Source organism: Musca autumnalis, unplaced genomic scaffold (genome assembly GCF_047663935.1).
Source record: "Musca autumnalis isolate F117 unplaced genomic scaffold, ASM4766393v1 scaffold_5, whole genome shotgun sequence".
NCBI classification, from domain to species: Eukaryota; Metazoa; Arthropoda; class Insecta; order Diptera; family Muscidae; genus Musca; species Musca autumnalis.
In genome coordinates, this window is record NW_027412088.1 from 153,470,747 (window position 1) to 153,490,412 (window position 19,666).

Consider the following 19,666-nt stretch of genomic DNA (forward strand, 5'->3'; position numbering starts at 1 on the left):
GACACCATACAATTCATATGGGAGCATTTTACAGCTTTTACTACTTTTGTCGGTTTTACCCTTTTCAAAAGTAAAGGAACAGACCAAATATTTATTTATGGACGAATTTGCGCTGACGTTGTTTGAATCACCCTATATCCCACATACACCTAGTTAAAGAACAAGAGGAACACGATTGGAGATTCAACTTTTTTCCAGTTGGTCTTAAAGCATTTGAGAGGTTTTGGGTAGTCATTCAGAGCTACAGATATTTCTTTAAAATCTTCAGTGATTTTTTCAACGAATTACTCAAGTCAACATTTTATACAATTGTACCAAGGATGGCATCTAAGGGTTAAACTAAACGTTTCAACTAAATACTCAATTATGTAGCATACTTTGAGGATGTGAAAAATTATATTTTGAAAGACAGGGTGCTTCTGTTGCCTCTCCCTGTGTTAGAGTTACAAGATACAGTATAACTAAAATTAGACAAATCGCACCAGTTCAACAAAAGGGTAACTCAAAATGTTGACATTTTCACTTTTTATTAAAAACGATGCATAGCGAATCAACTCCACCCACTGTAAAAATCTGGAATTATTTTGACTACTGTTTCACCAAAAAATACCGTTATATCACTCTTTACAGTGTTTTGTCTCTACTAAAAAATAGAAAATTTTCAGTTACTACCCTTTTGTTGAACAGTAGTGCGATTCTCTAACTCATTTTTTGAGTTAACGACAAATGTCGGTAAAATTAAAACGCAAAACTATGAATAAAAAGTTGAAATAAAAGTTGACAACACTGTTGCTATGGGTATAACTTTAACCCCCATTATTATAAGTCTCCTTTTGTTATAGTTTGGATTTTCCGAACAGATTTATAGCGTTCCGGTTAACTTTAAGTTATAAATTATGAACAGATTTCAAGGAGGACCTTTCTTGGCATTAACTTTTAATGTGAAAATGTTGTTTTTAATGGCTACAAATTGGTTTATTTTGCGATTTAATATCCATCAAATAGTAAAAGAAAGCATGTAATAATGGCCCTATGTCTACTTTCTTTTGGTCGCTAAGTGCCGGGCCACACTAGAGTAATTTCAATGAAATTTTGACATGAAACTTTGCATTTTTTGGGAAAAAATCATAATTTCAAGAAACTAGTGTACACGGTTTCATGTGTTCTGCAATTTTGCTTTGTTGCAATATTCGTATGAAACAAACAGACCGTTTTATTTTACATTTTCTTTTACTTTCATGTCAAAATTTCAGTGAAATTACTCTTAGTGTAGCCCGGGACTAAATTACCGAAAAATATTTTTAACTACCGAATTTATAAACATTTTAATTTTACCAATTTTTGTCGGTAACTCAAAAATGTGTTAGAGAATCGCACTACAGGTGCGAAAAGTTCTAGTTCTTTAGTCCGATGTCAAATGTACAAATTTGTCGCTAAAGTAAATTGAGTTTTTGGGAAATAGGGAAAAGGAAAGAGAGTAGAGACTTTCTCACAAAAACTCAATCTACTTTACCGAAAAATTTGTGCGTGTGACATCGGACTTATATTTTAACATTAATTTTACAGAAAAACATTTGCTTAATTCGATTTTTATCAGTTTCTAATGAATTAATTACAGTTAATTCTTCTATTTATTCTTCTATTAATTCTTTTATTACAGTTTGGTTAATCAATCTATGCCCAATGCTGGACAGGTACGTGCGACCCTGCGCAAGGCTTTACTTGTATGGCAAAATAGCTCAAAATTGACATTCCGTGAAGTCTATGATCCTCAGGCGGATATACAAGTTTTGTTTGCCAAGTAAGTAGAAAAAAAACAAAAAATTATTTACATTACATTATCGGCATTAAAATCAACCACAACTGAGTTTGCTTCGCCCGCTTTCCATTTAATACAACTGAAACTGATTTTGCTTCATCGTCCACAATGTTTTTTGTTAACTTTAGGTCTGTACGATAACTTTCCAAGCAATAATTACTCAGTAAGTTCCAGTAACTTCTCCCAATGAATTTTACTCTCTCAAGCAAAAATGTAGCAGAAAGTTAACGAACAACATTTTTCAAAAACTTGAAAGAAGGTCAGCTATTTCCGAAAATGTATGAACAATTTTTATGATTTTTAATGCAAATGACACAAAAACATTAATTTTAACATTGTTCTTAGTCTAAAATGTAAACAATTAGCATTAAACAGCTAATTAAAATTCAGCTGGTCAACATTAAAATAGCAAAAATTTGTTAGTTCTCAGTTACATAACTGTCACAAAGTCTCTCTCAACTAGCTCTCTTTTATTCAACGATTTTTTTTCGAACAGCATTCAGTAAAAATTTGTACAAATGTTTGAGATATCGTACAGACATATTGTCTTCCCATCGCCAGTTAATACCCCGGATTTAATAAAACCATTCCATAACGCAAACGTCAAATAAATCCTCATAAAGAAGGTTAACCAGGCAAAAAGCTCCAATCCAAACGCCGTTTAAGATTTCGACATCGACTCCAACTTCCCATCATTTTCAATTTCTACTTTTTGTGAATTAGCGCAAAAATGTTCGCAAATTAGTTGTATTTTTTATTTTATATCAAATTTATACACTGTTTTTTGTCCTTGTTTTTTCCAACGTTTCACCTTTTGCCGCTTCTTTTTTGTAATTATTCTTATTCTGCTAAAATTTTACGACTTTTGTAGTTTTTCTCCTTCATCCTGTAACTTTTTTTCATAAATTTCCTTTACAGACGTGATCACGGTGATGGCTATAAATTCGATGGTCCCGGTTTAGTATTGGCCCATGCCTTTTATCCTGGCGTTGGTCGTGGAGGTGATGCCCATTTTGATGATGATGAAAATTGGGTCTATGAAGCGGAAGCTGGGACAGATGATTCAAAAGGTAAGTTCTCAGAATAAAAAATCTCAAATTAAAATATTTTTATTCTTCGGAACAGCCAGCCAGGAGAGTGTTTTTATGGACGACCAAAAATGCGTCATAAAAACGAATTTTCTTATTTTTTGCAATTAAAACAATTAAGAGGTCATTAGATATGGCTTCATTAGCCGTATTTAGCGCATTATCAGGATTTATTTGCTAAATCCGACGATAATCTACCAGATTTCCCATACAAAAATAAATCATCGTATTGAGTGGATTTGTTTTAAATCCGGCATAAATCCTCGTATACAACTCTGGTTTTTGCAACATGTTGCTATAAAATAAAAAAGTTACAAGCTGGCATAAGAAACAAGGTAGATGCATCGGTGAATTGCTACAACAAATTACTAAAACTCATTTACATCTAACAGGTTTTATAAATCATGTGTCATTTAACTTATCAATTCCTTAGAATATTTGTCAAATAAATGACGTAAATTCCCAAAACGCCTGTTTTAAGTACAAGTGTAAAGTGCGTTTAAACAAAACAAATACATATTGAAAATAACGTCAGATTTCCATTAGAACATTAACCTCCACGTTAACCTCCTTTATAAGGAGTTATAAGTGACGCCAAGTTTCTTTTTAAGTTTTCATATGTTTGTTGTTTTTGACGCGTGACGCGACTAACAGCGGCCCAATTGTGCCGAGCGCTTTTAAGTCCCCGGCACATACGGTCCGTTGTGTGACGCGTTGCGCGTTGAAAACAACAACCACATGAAAAAAGTGTAGGTGATGCCAAGTTTGTTCTTGAAGTGTTCATGTGGTCGTTGTAACGCGTCACTCAAAGGATCGTATGTGCCGAGGCCTTAAGGCCTCAGAATCACTTAAAGTACGTTTAGAATATGCTTGATTTAGCAAATACAGTGGATTCAAGTTGTCATTTTCGTACAATATATATCAAGTAAATCAAGATAATGCACTTAATCATCGTACATAGTCTTAATGACGCATTAAGGCCGCGGCACATACGCTCCGTTGTTTGACGCGTTGTGCGCGTTGAAAACAACAACCATATGAAAAATGTGTAAGTGATGCCAAGTTTGTTCTTGAAGTTTTCATGTGGTTGTTGTAGCGCGGCGCTCAACGCGCCGTATGTGCAAAGGCCTTTACACTCTTTTCGTGTGTTTGTATGTAAAGCCGAAAATACATCCAACATTTGAGTAAAGTTTTGAGTCATTTCTATTAAAAGAATAATAAATAAATTAATTCAAACTTGGCTGCACTTCTACAAGCAGTGACCCAGAACTTTACTCAAACGTTGTATGTGTTTACGGTTTAACGCGGCACTCAACGGAGCCCTTGTGTCAAAGCCTTTAACGTCATGCACAACTTAAAGAATAGCCAGAATAAAGGTCACTGTCAAATGTAACGGATTATTGAAACTCTTTCCACATTCCCATACATGTGTATGTGTGTTTGTAGTTACAGCGGAAGTCATTGCAATAAAATCCCATCCTGTGGCAAGTAATAATAACAGGAAGTGGCAAATGAATATAAATGTCACAAACATTCAGACACAAATATCAAAGATAAACTGAAAGCCAAACCCGAACACATAAGAATCAATTAATAAAAACAAAGGCCAAAGATCTTAAAGGCCAAATAACAAATGTGTGTGTGTGTGAGAGAGAGAGAATAAAACCAAAATGAAATGCCATAAACACCCACACTCGCATATGTTATGTGCGTATATGAGAAATTTATCCTGGCGATAAGGGAAGGTCACATGGCAAAAAAGGCGATAAAGAAGAACACATCAAATTGAAAAATTACTTCGAAGATGAAACGAAAAAACTTAATTAATATTGATTTAAAAGTCAATATATACTACTTTTAGTGTCAGCCACATTGTATCTGTGTGCGTGCTTGCGCTAGTGCGTCAAAATAAACCAAAGATAACATGACACAAAAGGATAATGGAAATCGCCTGGAGGCCAAAGGCAAAACAAGAATATGGTTGTAGGGCGCATAAAAAACCCCTTTAAATGGTCAACAAACAAAGACAAATTGAAATCAATTCAAAACGAACAGAACTATGAATTCAACAATCATCTGGCAAAACAAATATGTGTAGGAAGGACAAAGGACGAACAAAAGCAGAAAAGAAGATGCAAAGAAAAATTCATTTCAAAGTGTATTAATCAACATAACGTTGATGAATACAAAAAATGAAGGAGGTGGAGGAAAATGAATGAGTTAAAAATCACTTGGGTTGGTGGCAAATAGGAAAACGAAATTCACAAACAAATGAAAACGAAAGATCCCAATGAAAGGAGGAAATAAAATCAAGCTTTAAATCGCCATCAATCAATAAATCATCTAGTGAGGCTATACAGTTCGCTTTTCATGCTTCAATTCTTTTTCAATAATTTTATTTTTATGCTTTTTTCATCACTTATAAAGACCTTCAGTCCATGGGACTGTTATAATACATACACATGTGGATACAATGTGGATATTAATTATTGTGGTAGGTATAACTTATCTGCTATGTCGATGGTCAGACTAGCAAGGTTTCTTGAAACCATTTTCGTTAAAGTTTCTTTTCAAGTTTCGTTAGTGTCCACACACGTTAACGTGAAATTTAAGATTTTTGCGTGTCCTCTTTATTTTACTATTCGCGTTTGTTGTGTTTCTCATACCAATAAAAACAAAACAAACATAAATAAACTAATAAAAAACACAAAATAATTAGCAGTAATAATAAATCAATTAATATTATTAGTTAAATTTCACTATTTCATTAATTAAATGTTTTTATTAAATCTTGTTATGCTTGTTTTGTTGTTAACGTTTGCTTGAGAAAATAAAAATGAAAGAAAATGGAAGAAAAAATCTTGCAACGAATAACAAGAAGAGGCAACACAACAAACACAGAAAACCATGTACATGGGTTTCACTACTTCATACCCCTCGCCTATAAACTTGACGTCGCCATGTTGAAATCGTGCTAGTCTGACCATCGATGCATTTTTCTTTACCGACAAACTCGTTAGAGTGCCATCAGACCATCTGTTTTTCGTATGTTATGTATCTGTTTTTCAGATCTGTAAGTTCTACTCATCGTGTGATACATAAAAAAATTTTGATGTATCAAAATCAGATGACAACACATATGTACTTTTTGTCGATTAGAGCGCGCTCTATTCTCGTCTGTAAACATAGAGGGAACAGCTGTTTTGTTTGTTTGGCAAGGCTGTTGTTTACATTTTTAGGTTATGTCATACAAAAAAAAATACCCAGGTATGATAGCAAAAATCATTAACTGTATGTAAAATGACAATTTTGTTGTACATATTAATTTACATGCGAATATACAAGCTATATAACATACATAAACAAGCAGATGTTCTGATGACACCTTTATGGGCCAAATACATACGGTCCGTTGTGCGTCGCGTTACAACAACCACATGAAAAATTGACGAACAGACTTGGCATCACTTACACATTTTTCATGTGGTTGTTGTTTTTAACACGTGACGCGACTCGCAACGGACCGTATGTGCCGGAGCCATTATGGGCCAAATACATACGGTCCGTTATGTGACTCGTTGCGAGTTGAACACAACAACCACATGAAAATTGTGCAAGTGATGCCAAGTATGTTCTTGAAGTTTTCATGTGGTTGTTGTAACGCAACGCTCAACGCGCAGTATGTGCAGCGGCCTTTAAGGGCAAATGAAAATGATCCGTCGAGTCGTGCGTTAAAACAGCACCCACATGAAAACTGTGTAAGTGATGCCAAGTTTTCTTGACAGCAAAGATATTCCTGACGCGTTTAATTTAAACCTAAACTATATCTTGGCAGCACTGTTGCTGTGGTAAGTCTTAAGGGCTCTGCGCATACGGTCCGTTGAGTGCCGCTTTACAACAGCACATGAAATCTTCAAGAACAAACTTGGCATCACTTGTATATTTTGTATGTGGTTGTTGTTTTTAACCCGCAACGCGCCACTCAAAGGACCGTATTAAAAAGAGTTAAGCCCTCGGCACATACGGTACGTTGTGCGACGCGTTGCGCGTTGAAAACAACAACCACATGAAAAATGTGTAAGTGATGCCAAGTTTGTTCTTGAAGTTTTCATGTGGTTGTTGTAACGCAACGCTCAACGCGCCGTATGTGCCGAGGCCTTTATACTTAAAAATTTCCACTTACCAACGTTTCACTTTACCGAAATTCAAACTCAATTCTACATCTTCTAACAATTGCTCTGTTCCAGAACCTGCAAGAAGCTACTATTTTTTACTACGATAACAGTTTTTCCTTTATGTTATCGAAGAAAATAGTAAAAATTAGTAGATTCTTGCAGTTCTGGAACAGACCAAATATCTCATTATTATTCTAACCTCACAATAATTTTTGTTTTGCAATTTCACCATTACAACACAACACCATCTCTCTAAATAAAAACACGCTGTTTACTGATCTTACAAACTTACATAATTATATACTATCGACATGCTTGTGCATGATTTAACCAGTATGTTGTAATTAATTACATTAGTACTAAATGCAACATGATAATGCGGTTTTAGCACTGACTGAACTGTGGCGGCCTGCCGCACACACACCACCCGCAAAACGTGGTTTGCAAGAATGAAATTATATCGGAAAAATATTGTGAAAAAAATAAACGCCACAATAAAACAAATATGTTCTAAACCGCCATAGTAAATTATTAAAGCAAGCAATACACAAATACGCACACTCACCCACATCCATGGGGATATGCTGCATCTAATATGTGGTAAAAACGCCTGCATTCAAAACGCTTAAATTATGCCTGTATGGTCATTACGAGTAGTTGTAGAAGGAATGTGAAAAATCACTGAAAACAAAGGCAAACATTTATAGATACATATTCTGTTCCAGAACCTGCAAGAAGCTACTATTTTTTACTACGATAACATTTTTTCCTTTATGTTATCGGAAAAATTAGTAGATTCTTGCAATTCTGGAACAGACCAAATAATAATATTGCTCTGTTCCAGAACCTGCAAGAAGCTACTATTTTTTACTACGATAACATTTTTTCCTTTATGTAATCGAAAAAAATTGTAAAAATTAGTAGATTCTTGGTCTGTTCTAGTACTGCAAGAATCTACTATTTTTTACTATTTTTTTCGATAACATAAAGGAAAAAATGTTATCGTAGTAAAAAATAGTAGCTTCTGCAGGTTCTGGAACAGAGCATCTTGCAGTACTGGAACAGACCATGAAAAAGTGTAAGTAATGCCAAGCTTTACTTTAAATTTTCCTGTGATTATTAGGCCTGTTCGATAACCCAACAATTTGTACACATTTGTACAAAATTCTGTTTGTTAAAAAACTTGTTTCGTTAAAGAGAAAGCGCGTTGTGCGTTGAAAACAACAACCACATGAAAAGTGTGTAAGCGATGTTGTTGTTAAAGATTTCATATGGTTGTTGTAACGCGACACTCAACGGACCGTATGTGCCGAGCCCTTTAAGCCGAAAGCACATCCAACGTTTCAGTATAGTTGGGCGTCATTTTTGATAAAATAATAAAGAAAAAATCGATCTACTTTGCCCATTCTTTTATCAGAACAAAGACGTATAGATATAAAGACTCGAACAAATGCATATTCCCAAAACATGTGATAATAGTTCCATATTTTGGTTACAGATGGCTACACAACTCACTGGAATTGATAACAGCGATGCCAATCGTTTTTGATTCCCATTTCTCGCGGCAGAAAACTTTAACGTCGTGTTTTGTGGCTAAAATTTATTTCTTTTCTTTTTTTATTGTCCATTCAATGAAAAAATCAAAAGCGAATGCCGTCAAACTTGAGTTTTAATGTTTTTCTTGTCAATATTCCAATGAGTAACAGTTTTCGTTTAACAGAATGTTGCTATGATATCGTAGCAACAGAGGTTAACTCCCTCTACAGTTAATTTTTCACAATTGACTTTTCCTATCTTATAATATTGACATCTTTGATCAGAATTGACTTGACAGTTTGTTTATTCCTCTGAAGGAGTTTATCAACGGAGGTTCTTTTTATATATCTGAGGAAAATTGTAGAATCGAAAGCACTCTTTCATACGAGAGAGGCCTCTTCTGATTCCAGGAAAATATTTTTTATCCATGGAATGAATCACTGAACTGCGGTTTGCAAGACAGGAATTTTAACCAATGCATTACGGTGGTGCCCAAGAATCCGCAAGGTCGTATATAAGATTCTTTTGTATCTATAACGATTCTATGGTGCTCATGTACGGAGTACTAAAGTTCGGTGTCTCATAGGTCTAAAATGGGTATCTTGTGATCTAAGACTATCTTTTTTTATTTTATTAAATTTATATCTTGCTTACATTAAAATTTGTGCATAAAGAGATGGTTTAAAAACCTTCTATAATTAAACATTTAATGCAACACATACATATGTACATAGTTTATACTAAGGTAATAAATGGAGAAGGAAAAGATAACCAAAAACCTTCAATAGAATATACCTAAGACTATCTTGTGACCGTTTATAAAGACTCCTTTGTGGTCATCTCTCCCTTGAGGTCGTCTTTGAAGACTCATTTGTGATCGTCTATAAAGACTCTCTTGTGGTCGTCTATAAAACCTTCCCTGTGGTCCTCTGTAAAGACTCCATTGTGGTCGTCTATAAAGAATCCCTTGTGTCCGCCTATAAAGACTCTGTTGTGGTGTAAATATACCTTTGTTATCGTATATAAAAACTCCCTTGTTGTTGTCTCTAAAGGCTTCCTTACGGTCGCCTATAAATTCTACCTTGAGGTCGTCTATAAAGACTCCCTTGTGATCGTCTATAAAGGCTCCTTCCTAGACGTCTATAAAGACTACCTTGTGTTCGTCCTTTAAGACTCTCTTTAGGTCGCTATAAAGACACCCTTGTGGTCTATAAAGATACCTATGAAGTCTCCCACGCGGTCGTCAAAAAGGCTCATTGTATTGTCTACAAAGACTCCTTCTGATCATCTATCTATGTATGTCCTGTGTACACCAAAAAACAACAACTTGTATACGAACAACCGCAATGGTTAAAATTTACAATGGAATCATTACAGACAAAGACAATGGAGTCTTTATACGATTTACGTTGGGCGCCACCGTAATGCAAGAGTTAGAAGAATTTAATTGATATTAAAACATGAGGTTTCAATTTTTAATATGAGGAAACTCCACACTTAGTGCTCTCTATAAAGTCACTTCGTGGCGATTAAAAGAACTTGTGGTCGCCTCAACTATGGTCGTCTACAAAGATTCACTTGTGGTTATTAAAATAATTCCTTTTGGCGCATATAAAGCCTATATTGTAGATAAATTTTGCTCTGTGATCAGAGGTTATTCCCTCCCATTGTGTTTTTTAAGTGTATCAATCCTACTATTTCCAACGACCCATGGTATAAGTAAAGAGGTAGATTTAAATGAAAAAAATCTATAGAACCCTTGTTTTTCTTGAATTCCTAGAACTTCAATATAAAAGCAACAAGTGGGTTTGTTTACAATGCATTTTTTGAGCATTTTATAAAAAACGCGAAAAATGAATGAAGAGTTTAGTTTTCTCCACATAATCGAGTTGTGAATATGATAAACTAATTGTTTCAATGCAAATCTCACCAATTCCTTCCATACAAATGGTCTAAAAATCATTGAATTCGATTATTTTTAAAATTGCTTGGCACATTATTCAAACACCACACATACATACACAGTTTGTTTATATTGATTTGAAGCTTTAGGCATACTCGAATGAAAAAATTTAAATTGGCATAAAGCTTTGGCTAACCTTTCTTATTAAACCATGCAACGACCATTTAAATATTGGCAAAGTTCATAATTTCGCAGTACATTATTACGCAATTTAAAAACTACACAAATCTATATACTCACACACCTAGTACGACAATTCACACATTCATGCAATTTTTGTGAAAAGGCATTATAATGCACAATTTAAATGGATGGATTGTATGGCCGAGTATTTTATTGGTCTAGAAAAATATTATTTTATCCAACACTATCACTCTTCACTACTCCCCGCTCTTCCACGTACCTACATACATGTAACATATGCTGGCAATCAGTGAACGATAGACGACAATGGGCATAACCGCCAAAGTCTAGCAGTTTAGTTTTCCTCGTCATCGCCATCAGTTGCTGGTTGTTCATCCTATGGTCATTTGGCCACAATATGTTGTTATATTTATGACATCCCCCAACGCAGGGATTGGTATTTTATGTGGTCAAATTTCCACATTTTGAATTTCCGTCATAACGTATAGTCTCCCTCTCTTCTTCACAAATATATTATTCGGCCAGGTTCTATTTTTCATATTTCAGTCAAAATGTTTAGTTTTGGCTAACAACAAAAAGCTTGATGGCTAGGAACCACACGAACCAACCAACCAGCATCATAACTACGCGTACGATCATCCATATACCTAGTGGACGTTTGTTGCTTATTTTTTTGTGGGATTTGTGTATTTTAATTAGTTTTGGTTGCAACCACTATCGGATATAAAATGTAAGGTTAGATAAATGTGCAAAAAAAACTAGAAAGAACAATAACAACTCTCGTCCTATGTACATATATGTGTGTAAATTAAGGTAAATCATTGAAATGAGTAATATGAAACTTTTTAAATTGATTATAAAATTATTTGTAAAGCGACTTTGTATAACAAACAAATTTTGATGGATCATTAGGACGGGTAATGTTATCAGAATTAAATACCATAATAATAAAGTTCCCCGGAGATACATGAGGTAGAGATAACCTTCAAGTGTAAAACCATTCTACAATCAAAACAGAGACTGGTCAGTGGACTGGTTCAATTGAGTATTTATGGCCGATACTAGACGCAGCCTTATATATTTGCAATGCTATATTTCTATACAAAATCAAACCATTGCATTGGGAGCCACCGCAATGCAACGGTTATGGGCCAACCCATGGCGAAATAAGAAGGTGTTACATCAGTTGCTCAAAATCAGTCTAAACGTCAAAATAGTTCACAATTGGTCTGTTCCTTTACTTTTAAAAATGGTAAAATTAGCAAAAGTTCTAACAATTGTATGCTTACATCAAGTAAAGGAACACTTTTTCGAGTAAAAAGTGGTAAAACTTGAAGATTTTTGCACGTAAATGAACAGAGCTTATAACACATTACTGTGAATTCCTTGTTTACGTTGGGTATGTAATTTTAGTCGTGTTCCTTTATAGGTGTTCTACACGGTATGTTTTTTACATAATTGTGCATACCAACTGTCACTTTTTACAAATCTGAATTTTGTACACATGGTGTGAACCATACAGAAATTTCAATGCATCAAAGTGTTATGTGCATACATATGTATTTTTTTCGAATAGAACGCACTCTATTCTCGTCTGTACAACCAAAGGTAAACACCTGTTTTGTTTGTACGCGATATGAATAAAGAAAACAACAGAAAACGAATGAAAAATAAAATTTTGCCGTGCAGAAGGAATTACATATGGGCGAAAAAAGTGACAGTTGCTATGCATGAATATGTAAAAAACATACCGTGTAGAAACCCCATTACGTGCCTGAGGCTAAAAGTTTTACTTTACTAAGTCCCGGGCCACACTAGAATAATTTCATTGAAATTTTAACATGAAATTATGAGTCTCTAGATTGACTTCCATGGTAGAGTAAAATCATGAAATTGCTGTAATGGGGAATTCGGCCTAGGAACACCTAATTTCATGAAATTTTTTAATGAAATTTACTCTAGTGTGGACCGGGACTTACTTTAAAAACATACACTTTTTTGCTCTGTTCCAGAACCTGCAAGAAGCTACTGTTTTTACTACGATAACATTTTTTCCTTTATGTTATTGGAAAAAATAGTAAAAATTAATAGATTCTTGCAGTTCTGGAACAGACCATATATGATAACAGTTCACCACTTTCACATTTTTTTGCCACTGCTACAATAATGAATTTTGACAACTAGAATGATAATCAGCTGTTTTTGGTGTGGTACCTGTATTATTGCGCCATGGGCCAACCACAATCGGCTATGGGCCAAACACATACGGCCCGTTGTGTCACGCGTTGTGCGTTGAAAACAACAACCACATGAAAAATGTGTGAGTGATGCTAAGTTTGTTCTTGAAGTTTTCATGTGGTTGTTGTAACGCGACGCTCAACGAACCTCATAAAGGCTTCGGCACATACGGTCCGTTAAGTGTCGCGTTACAACAACCACATGAAAAATGTGTAAGTGATGCCAAGTTTAAAAAAACAACAATATGACTGTCGCGTTAAAGTTAAACATAATTTAAGCTTTGTCCCCGAACTTTTTAATAGTAAAACTCGTAACAGAGAGAATGAGAGAAAAATTGTTTTCACACAAAAGTTTGTTCTAAAAGTTCAGGAACGCAAAAATGAAACAAAAACGTCAAAAAAGCTGGAACAAATGTCAAAGTCGGCGTACCAGCCAATCAGACGCCGGCATCCATGTTACTATTTTTTACACGCTCAAATTTGTCGAGTAAAAAGTTTTTAAAGAGAGCGTCATTCGGCGCCATTTTTGTTTAAAGAGAAGTGAACATTTTACAACTTGTTAGTGTACGGGAACGGGTTTTCGGGTAAAATGTGTAAAAGTCGTAAAAATTGTAAAAACTTTTTAGTTCTGGAACAAAGCTTTAATCTTTTTAGGACAACTTGTCACACAACGGACCTTATGTGCCGATCCTAGAGTTGGGCAATCTAGTTCCTGGAGCTGACCGATTTTTCTAGTTCCTTTTCCCAAATTATTTCCATAGTTCTACATAGATCCGAGATCGATATAGTTCAATGAATCTTTCTCTTTCATCGTTCTTTCTATTTCCTTCGTTCCAAATAGTTCCGAGACCGATATAGTTCAATAAATCTTTCTCTTTTGTCGTTCTTTTTATTTCCTTCGTTCTAAATAGTTCCGAGAGCGAAGTAGTTTAACAAATCATTCACAGCCAGTTTCTGTATGGCGAAAGAAGAATGTGTGCGAATGAAACCCGCCCGAACTTTAGTTTTCGAAATAATTTTACCTTTGCTTTTGCTTCAAAACAAAAAACAAATTTGAAAAAGCCACAAGAGTTTGGACGTGTTTCTTTCGCACACATTCTTCTTTCGGGCGAAACCTATAGCTCTGCGTGTGCGTTAAAAACTACAAAAACAAAATAAACGTATTTGTTGTTGTTTTCAATTTGAAATACATGTATTTTGTTTTTGTATTTTTGAACGCAACACGCAGAGCTATAGGTAAAATTGTAATAACTGTAAATTTTTGTTTTCATTTTGGTTGATGAACTGACATAAAAATTAATAAATTGCAGCTATGTAAGGCCATGTTTATATTATGGCCTTTGGCAGGGTTATGCTTGGTTTACATTTACGAAATCCACTCGATTTCAACTGTCAATTCCATTGCTTAAACGTCAAATGAAATCCAATGGATTTTGGATGAGTTTTAATTTGACGTATACGCAAAGGAATTGACAGCTGAAATCGAGTGGATTTCGTAAATGTAAACCAAGCATTAACCTTCTTAATGAGGATTTATTTGACGTATACTCATATACGTATACGCGCAACACGTCACACAACGGACCGTACGTATTTGGCCCCATAGAATTCCCGCCTTGCACACAGAAGATGTTATAAAGGACCAAAGTTGCGTTTTAATAGAGACACTTTTTGGTGCATTAATTATCATTTAGCAGAATAGACTTATACCCTAGACAGACGGCACAGTTAATTTGCATTAAAAATTCCTTTATTTGAATTAACTTTTTGCCCTGACAGACGATTGTTTCTGCATTTATGAAACAGCTGTTTGTGTTATTTGTTTGTACCCAGCAGACCATTTCATAAATTTTTACAAAAGTTCGCCAAAATATGCGAAACAAGTATACTTTCTACCATTGACTTTTTCACCACGATAACGCACACATAAATTTAATTTATTCGCGATATTTTTGAGTTTTTTTTAATATTAAAAAAATGTCGCAAAACTGTAAAAAACATTTGAAGAAGATATTATTTTCGATAGAATTGGTATGGTGGGTAATGAAATGCTTGTGAAAATAAAAATTTTAAAAATAGACTTGATAGAAGGCGCGAAAAACGATTATCTGCCATTCTATTCGCGAAAGACTACTACTTATTTGAAAGAAAAGCGAAAATTGCTGATTTGTTTTCCTTTTTTATTTTCTTAAACATGGAAATTTGACAAAAGATAATTGATTTTCAACAGCATTGCCATATTGAAATTGCTAAATTCATTATAAATTCAATTTCATTTTGTGCATTTAAAATGGGGATAATGTTCAAATTTATTTGAATTAAGGCTGTTAATGCAAATTAAGACTGCCGTCTGTCTAGGCTATTATCTAAGCCTAAGAATGTATCTCCGCCCTTACTTTCCATGGCGCCCAATTAAGAATTTGCTATTTTTTCTATAGCTTAAGCCCTAACCACATACACCGTTTGTTTTGTGCCATTTCTGGTCGATAAATATAGGACAAAGTGCTGCCAAGTTTCAATGTTTCTTTATTCTTCTACCAGAAATGACACAAAACTTTACTCAAACGTTGGATGTGTTTAGGGCTTTACGAACGAACTAGTTCAATTGAACGACTGAGCGATATTGTGGAAACAAGGATGCACAATATCATAAATTCCCAAGTGAAAGTAAGAACTTAATCAACCAACCATATTTGACCACACCTTTTAAATTTGCCCACTAAATACATTCCATTAACCTAAAATAAAACTAATACACAAAATCCCATGATATTTTCTTTTCTTCCCCACAATACTCAGAGGCAATCAAACTGGAAGTTATAAATCCCACCCTTCTATCGTAATATAAGTTGTAAAAATATAATAAAAACAGTATATGCAATTATAGTATGTATTGTACTTATTCAAAATTATAGCTACTGCGTCATAAAATATCAAAAAGGAATTACAACTGCCATCCAACACTGCAAACCAATTATCCAATACAGCAACAACAACATAAAGCGCTAACATTATATTTGTACACAAATGCCAATAACGGACGAACTAGGGAACAGCACAAGTATTCAAATAGACTTGGGCAATAAATTGAGCTCTGAGGAATATTATCAGCCATCATCGCTCCAACAAGGACACCACAACAGCATTTTGCCAGCAATAAAAATAATGCAACGGGAAAACTTTAAGAAGCTTATAAATTTTCACTGCAAAGTTATTTTTGAAAATGTCTTTTTATTATAGCACACAAGTCATTTTGTCCGTTACGTTCGAATGTCATTTCCAGGGCAACAACACAAAAAGACCTTCTATGGATAGATTCAGTGCGATGCATACAATTGTAACGCACAAAAAAACTACAATCCTTTTGATTGCTATTCTGTTGGCATTCCCTCGATAAGTGAAAACAAAGAAGGGTGGTTCATATAGTTATTGTAATAATATCTTAAAAGCTACTAAGGGGGCAAACACACTCGATCCGTTGAGTGTCTTTTTACGCGTCAAAAAACAACAACCACATGAAAAAAGTGTAAGTGATGCCAAGTTTTTTCTTAAGTCCGCGGCACATATGGTCCGTTGTGTGACGAGATGCGCGTTGAAAACAATAACCATATGAAAAATGTGTAAGTGATGCCAATTTTGTTCTTGAAGTTTTCATGTGGTTGTTGTAACGCGACGCTCAATGCGCCGTAAGTGCAGAGGCCTTTAAGGCAGGGATGGCAAAAAACACATTTGCAGATTATAACTTGCGCTAGTGTGAGTGGAAGCGTAAACAAGGCATCAACCTAACGAATGTGTGTATAGTGTACGTGTGTTTCGTATGCCCGCGGGCATAGGAAAGTTGTTGTTGGTGTCCATCCCTGCATTGAGGGCTCGACACATACGGCGCTTATGGTCCGGGTAGAATCGGTGCATTGTGCGTCCCGTCATGCTTTAAAAACTACAGCCAAATGAAAACTTCAAAAGAAATCTTGGCTCTTTTCATGTGGTTGTTGTAACTCTGCGCTAAATAGAGCCGTTGTGCCGAGGCCTTTAAAGGTTTGGATGTTATTTTAAGTTTTACGTTGATGCCCCAAAATTTCAATTATATTGAAGTGTAAATCAAATCAAACATAGGCCATGTTTATATTATAGCCTTTTGCAGGGTTAACCTTCTTTATGAGGATTTGTTTGACGTAATGTAATGGAATTGACATTTAAAACCCAGTGGGTTTGTTAAATCCGGTTATATATAAACTTACTAATAGGGCTATTATTACATGTGTTCTTTTACTATAGGATGGATTTGAAATTGCAAAATAAACCAATTTTGAAGACTTTAAGTTGTACAATTACGGGAGTAAGCCTGGAGTGGACTGTATAAAACTTTTAGCGGTGGCAACTCCTATAAGTGTAAGCGGCTTTATTTGCGGAAAATGAAAGGCAGTTGACTTCTTTCAAAATGTAAAAATGCTGCGGGTTTATTTAGCTTCTTGCTACTTAATAGATTGGCTTCTGTTTTACAAGTAAAAGAGGGAAAATGTTGTTAGACATTTTGTTTTCGACAAAAGGCAAGTGAAACAAATGGAATTAAACGTAAAATTAATAGTCTTTCACCCAAGTGAGTGAAAGCTCGTTTAGAGCAAAGGCTGCCATATAAAAATTATTCTAATTAATAACAGTTAGAAGATATTTAAATTCAAAAGTTTAGTTCATAATGTGGAATTCATTTACTTAAAAACTATGTTGTGGAACGCAGTTCAACATTAAGTTATAATTTACACACTAAAATTTAAAGCTAAGAAGGTCCTTCTTTAAAAGTAATGATCACTTTTAACTTTAAGTTAAACGGAAGCCTATACATCTGTTCGAAAAAAAAAAAAAAATAAATAGCAAAAGAAAACTTGTAATTTAAACTTTTAAATTAAAACATTTGATATTATTCCGCTTAAGGGGCCAAGTACAACCACCATACACATGTTTTTTTTTTCATTTTACAACATTAATTTTTGTGTGCACCAATAAATGTAAAAATAATGAGTGTTGTAAAATGGAAAACTGCAACAACTAATAAATTTACAAAAACAACATTGTTGTTATTGAAGCATTCAGAACTCTCGTAGGTAATTTTTATTACACGTTTAGGATGAAAAACAGTTTTTTATGGTAGCAAATTCCGAAGTTTCCAATTTCATGAGTAGACCTTATTACATTTTGAAAACTAAATTTACAAAAAAAGTAAGAATACAGCTGATTGTCACTTCTACCTTATATGAATATGCCTTGATACAAACGCTTATTTCAATAGCTAGTTTTAATAATAACCCTGCGTTTACACATGAAAGGACAGTTAAGTACATGTATTGATTGACAAAAACCCAAAACTTGCCTTTGTGACGTAGGCGTCCAGACAACTGCAAAACCAGTTGTAAAATTATGAATGAAAATCGTCGATTTCTTTTCGTTTTTCGTTCACATATTTTGTTTTGTTCTTGTTATTTTGTTTTCAACAAATTTCAATAATCATTTCACTTATTTTTACGAAAATGTCAAACATTTGTTAACTCGACTGTCTGTGAAAAAATGATGGACAGCTAGGAGACAGCGGACAAATTTATGTACGTGTTAGTAAATCAGAGTAGTATTTGAAGACAAATTGTCTGGTGTTAAGCCTAGTAAAAACTAGTGCGTCCATATAAAAAAATATTTTCAAAAAATACGGCAATGGAAAAATATCAGAAAAACTTAAAACTCTGGCAGAAATGTCAAAATAAATTGCATGCCTCTGTCCAGACCAAAGTATATTGAATAGGTAGTAAGTCTGTTCGTTTACCTAATAATTTGTACAAGTCCAGTAACTTCTTGTAACCGACTAAGGTCTTTTACATTGTACTGTAGAGTAAACGAACAACATCCAGTAAAATTTTTACAAATTTTGAGTAAACGAACACGCATAGTGTCACACCAGCTGTTCGAATACGAATTGTCCAATCCCTTTCTCTTGTGCCAGACATTGAAAATACCACATGAACATTTTTCAGCTTTTAGGGGAGAGCGAAGGTGAAGGAGCTCCCTTTCTCTCTTCTTAGTCTTATGCCAGACTATGAAAATTTTCATTAGAAACTTCTTTGTTATTCTCTTTTAAATTTTCATTAACGTCCACACAAATATATGAAATCATGTGAAAATGTTGATATTTTCACATTGGTTTTAGAGTTACGAATTTAAACACAAAGAATAATTTCAGATTACAGAACCTTGTGTACAGAGTTTCACCCCCTTCACACCTCTTACCTATACACTCATTTTCATGTTAATGATAATTTTCATAGTCTGGCATAAGACTTACCCATAAACCAAAAATATTAAATGTCATGAAAATGTTCAATGTCTGGCACAAGACATAAAATATAACAAGATGGGACACTTCCATTGCTACTATACATCGGCAGTTGGCGCTGGAGGTCTAACTTAATGTTATGTTCCAATATGGTGACATGAATTTATGTTATACTTGTTTTTGTTGCCGTCGAGTTCTGTTAGTTGTCTGTTATACACAAATACCATCTATGGTTTAATAATAAAAAAATAAAATATGCAAAAATATAACTTTCATTAATAATTTTCCAGTTTTAGATTTAATTAAATACAATTTTATGAAATTCATTCGCTTATTTAACCGGTAATCGAATTATTCACACGTCCAATTTAGTTCATCAATCATTATT

General features: G+C 34.3%; 1 protein-coding gene across 2 annotated transcripts in view; it reads left to right on the top strand.

Annotated features, from left to right (window-relative positions):
• The window catches only part of LOC141387295 (matrix metalloproteinase-2-like), a 615,190-nt gene that overhangs the window by 584,184 nt on the left and 11,340 nt on the right, over positions 1–19,666 (top strand). For both annotated transcript variants that reach the window (XM_073956774.1, XM_073956775.1), the window contains exons 2-3: positions 1,661–1,801; positions 2,738–2,889. In XM_073956774.1, coding sequence (XP_073812875.1) covers positions 1,677–1,801; positions 2,738–2,889 — 277 coding nt within the window. In that variant the 5' untranslated portion in view covers positions 1,661–1,676. The remainder of the gene's footprint in view (positions 1–1,660; positions 1,802–2,737; positions 2,890–19,666) is intronic.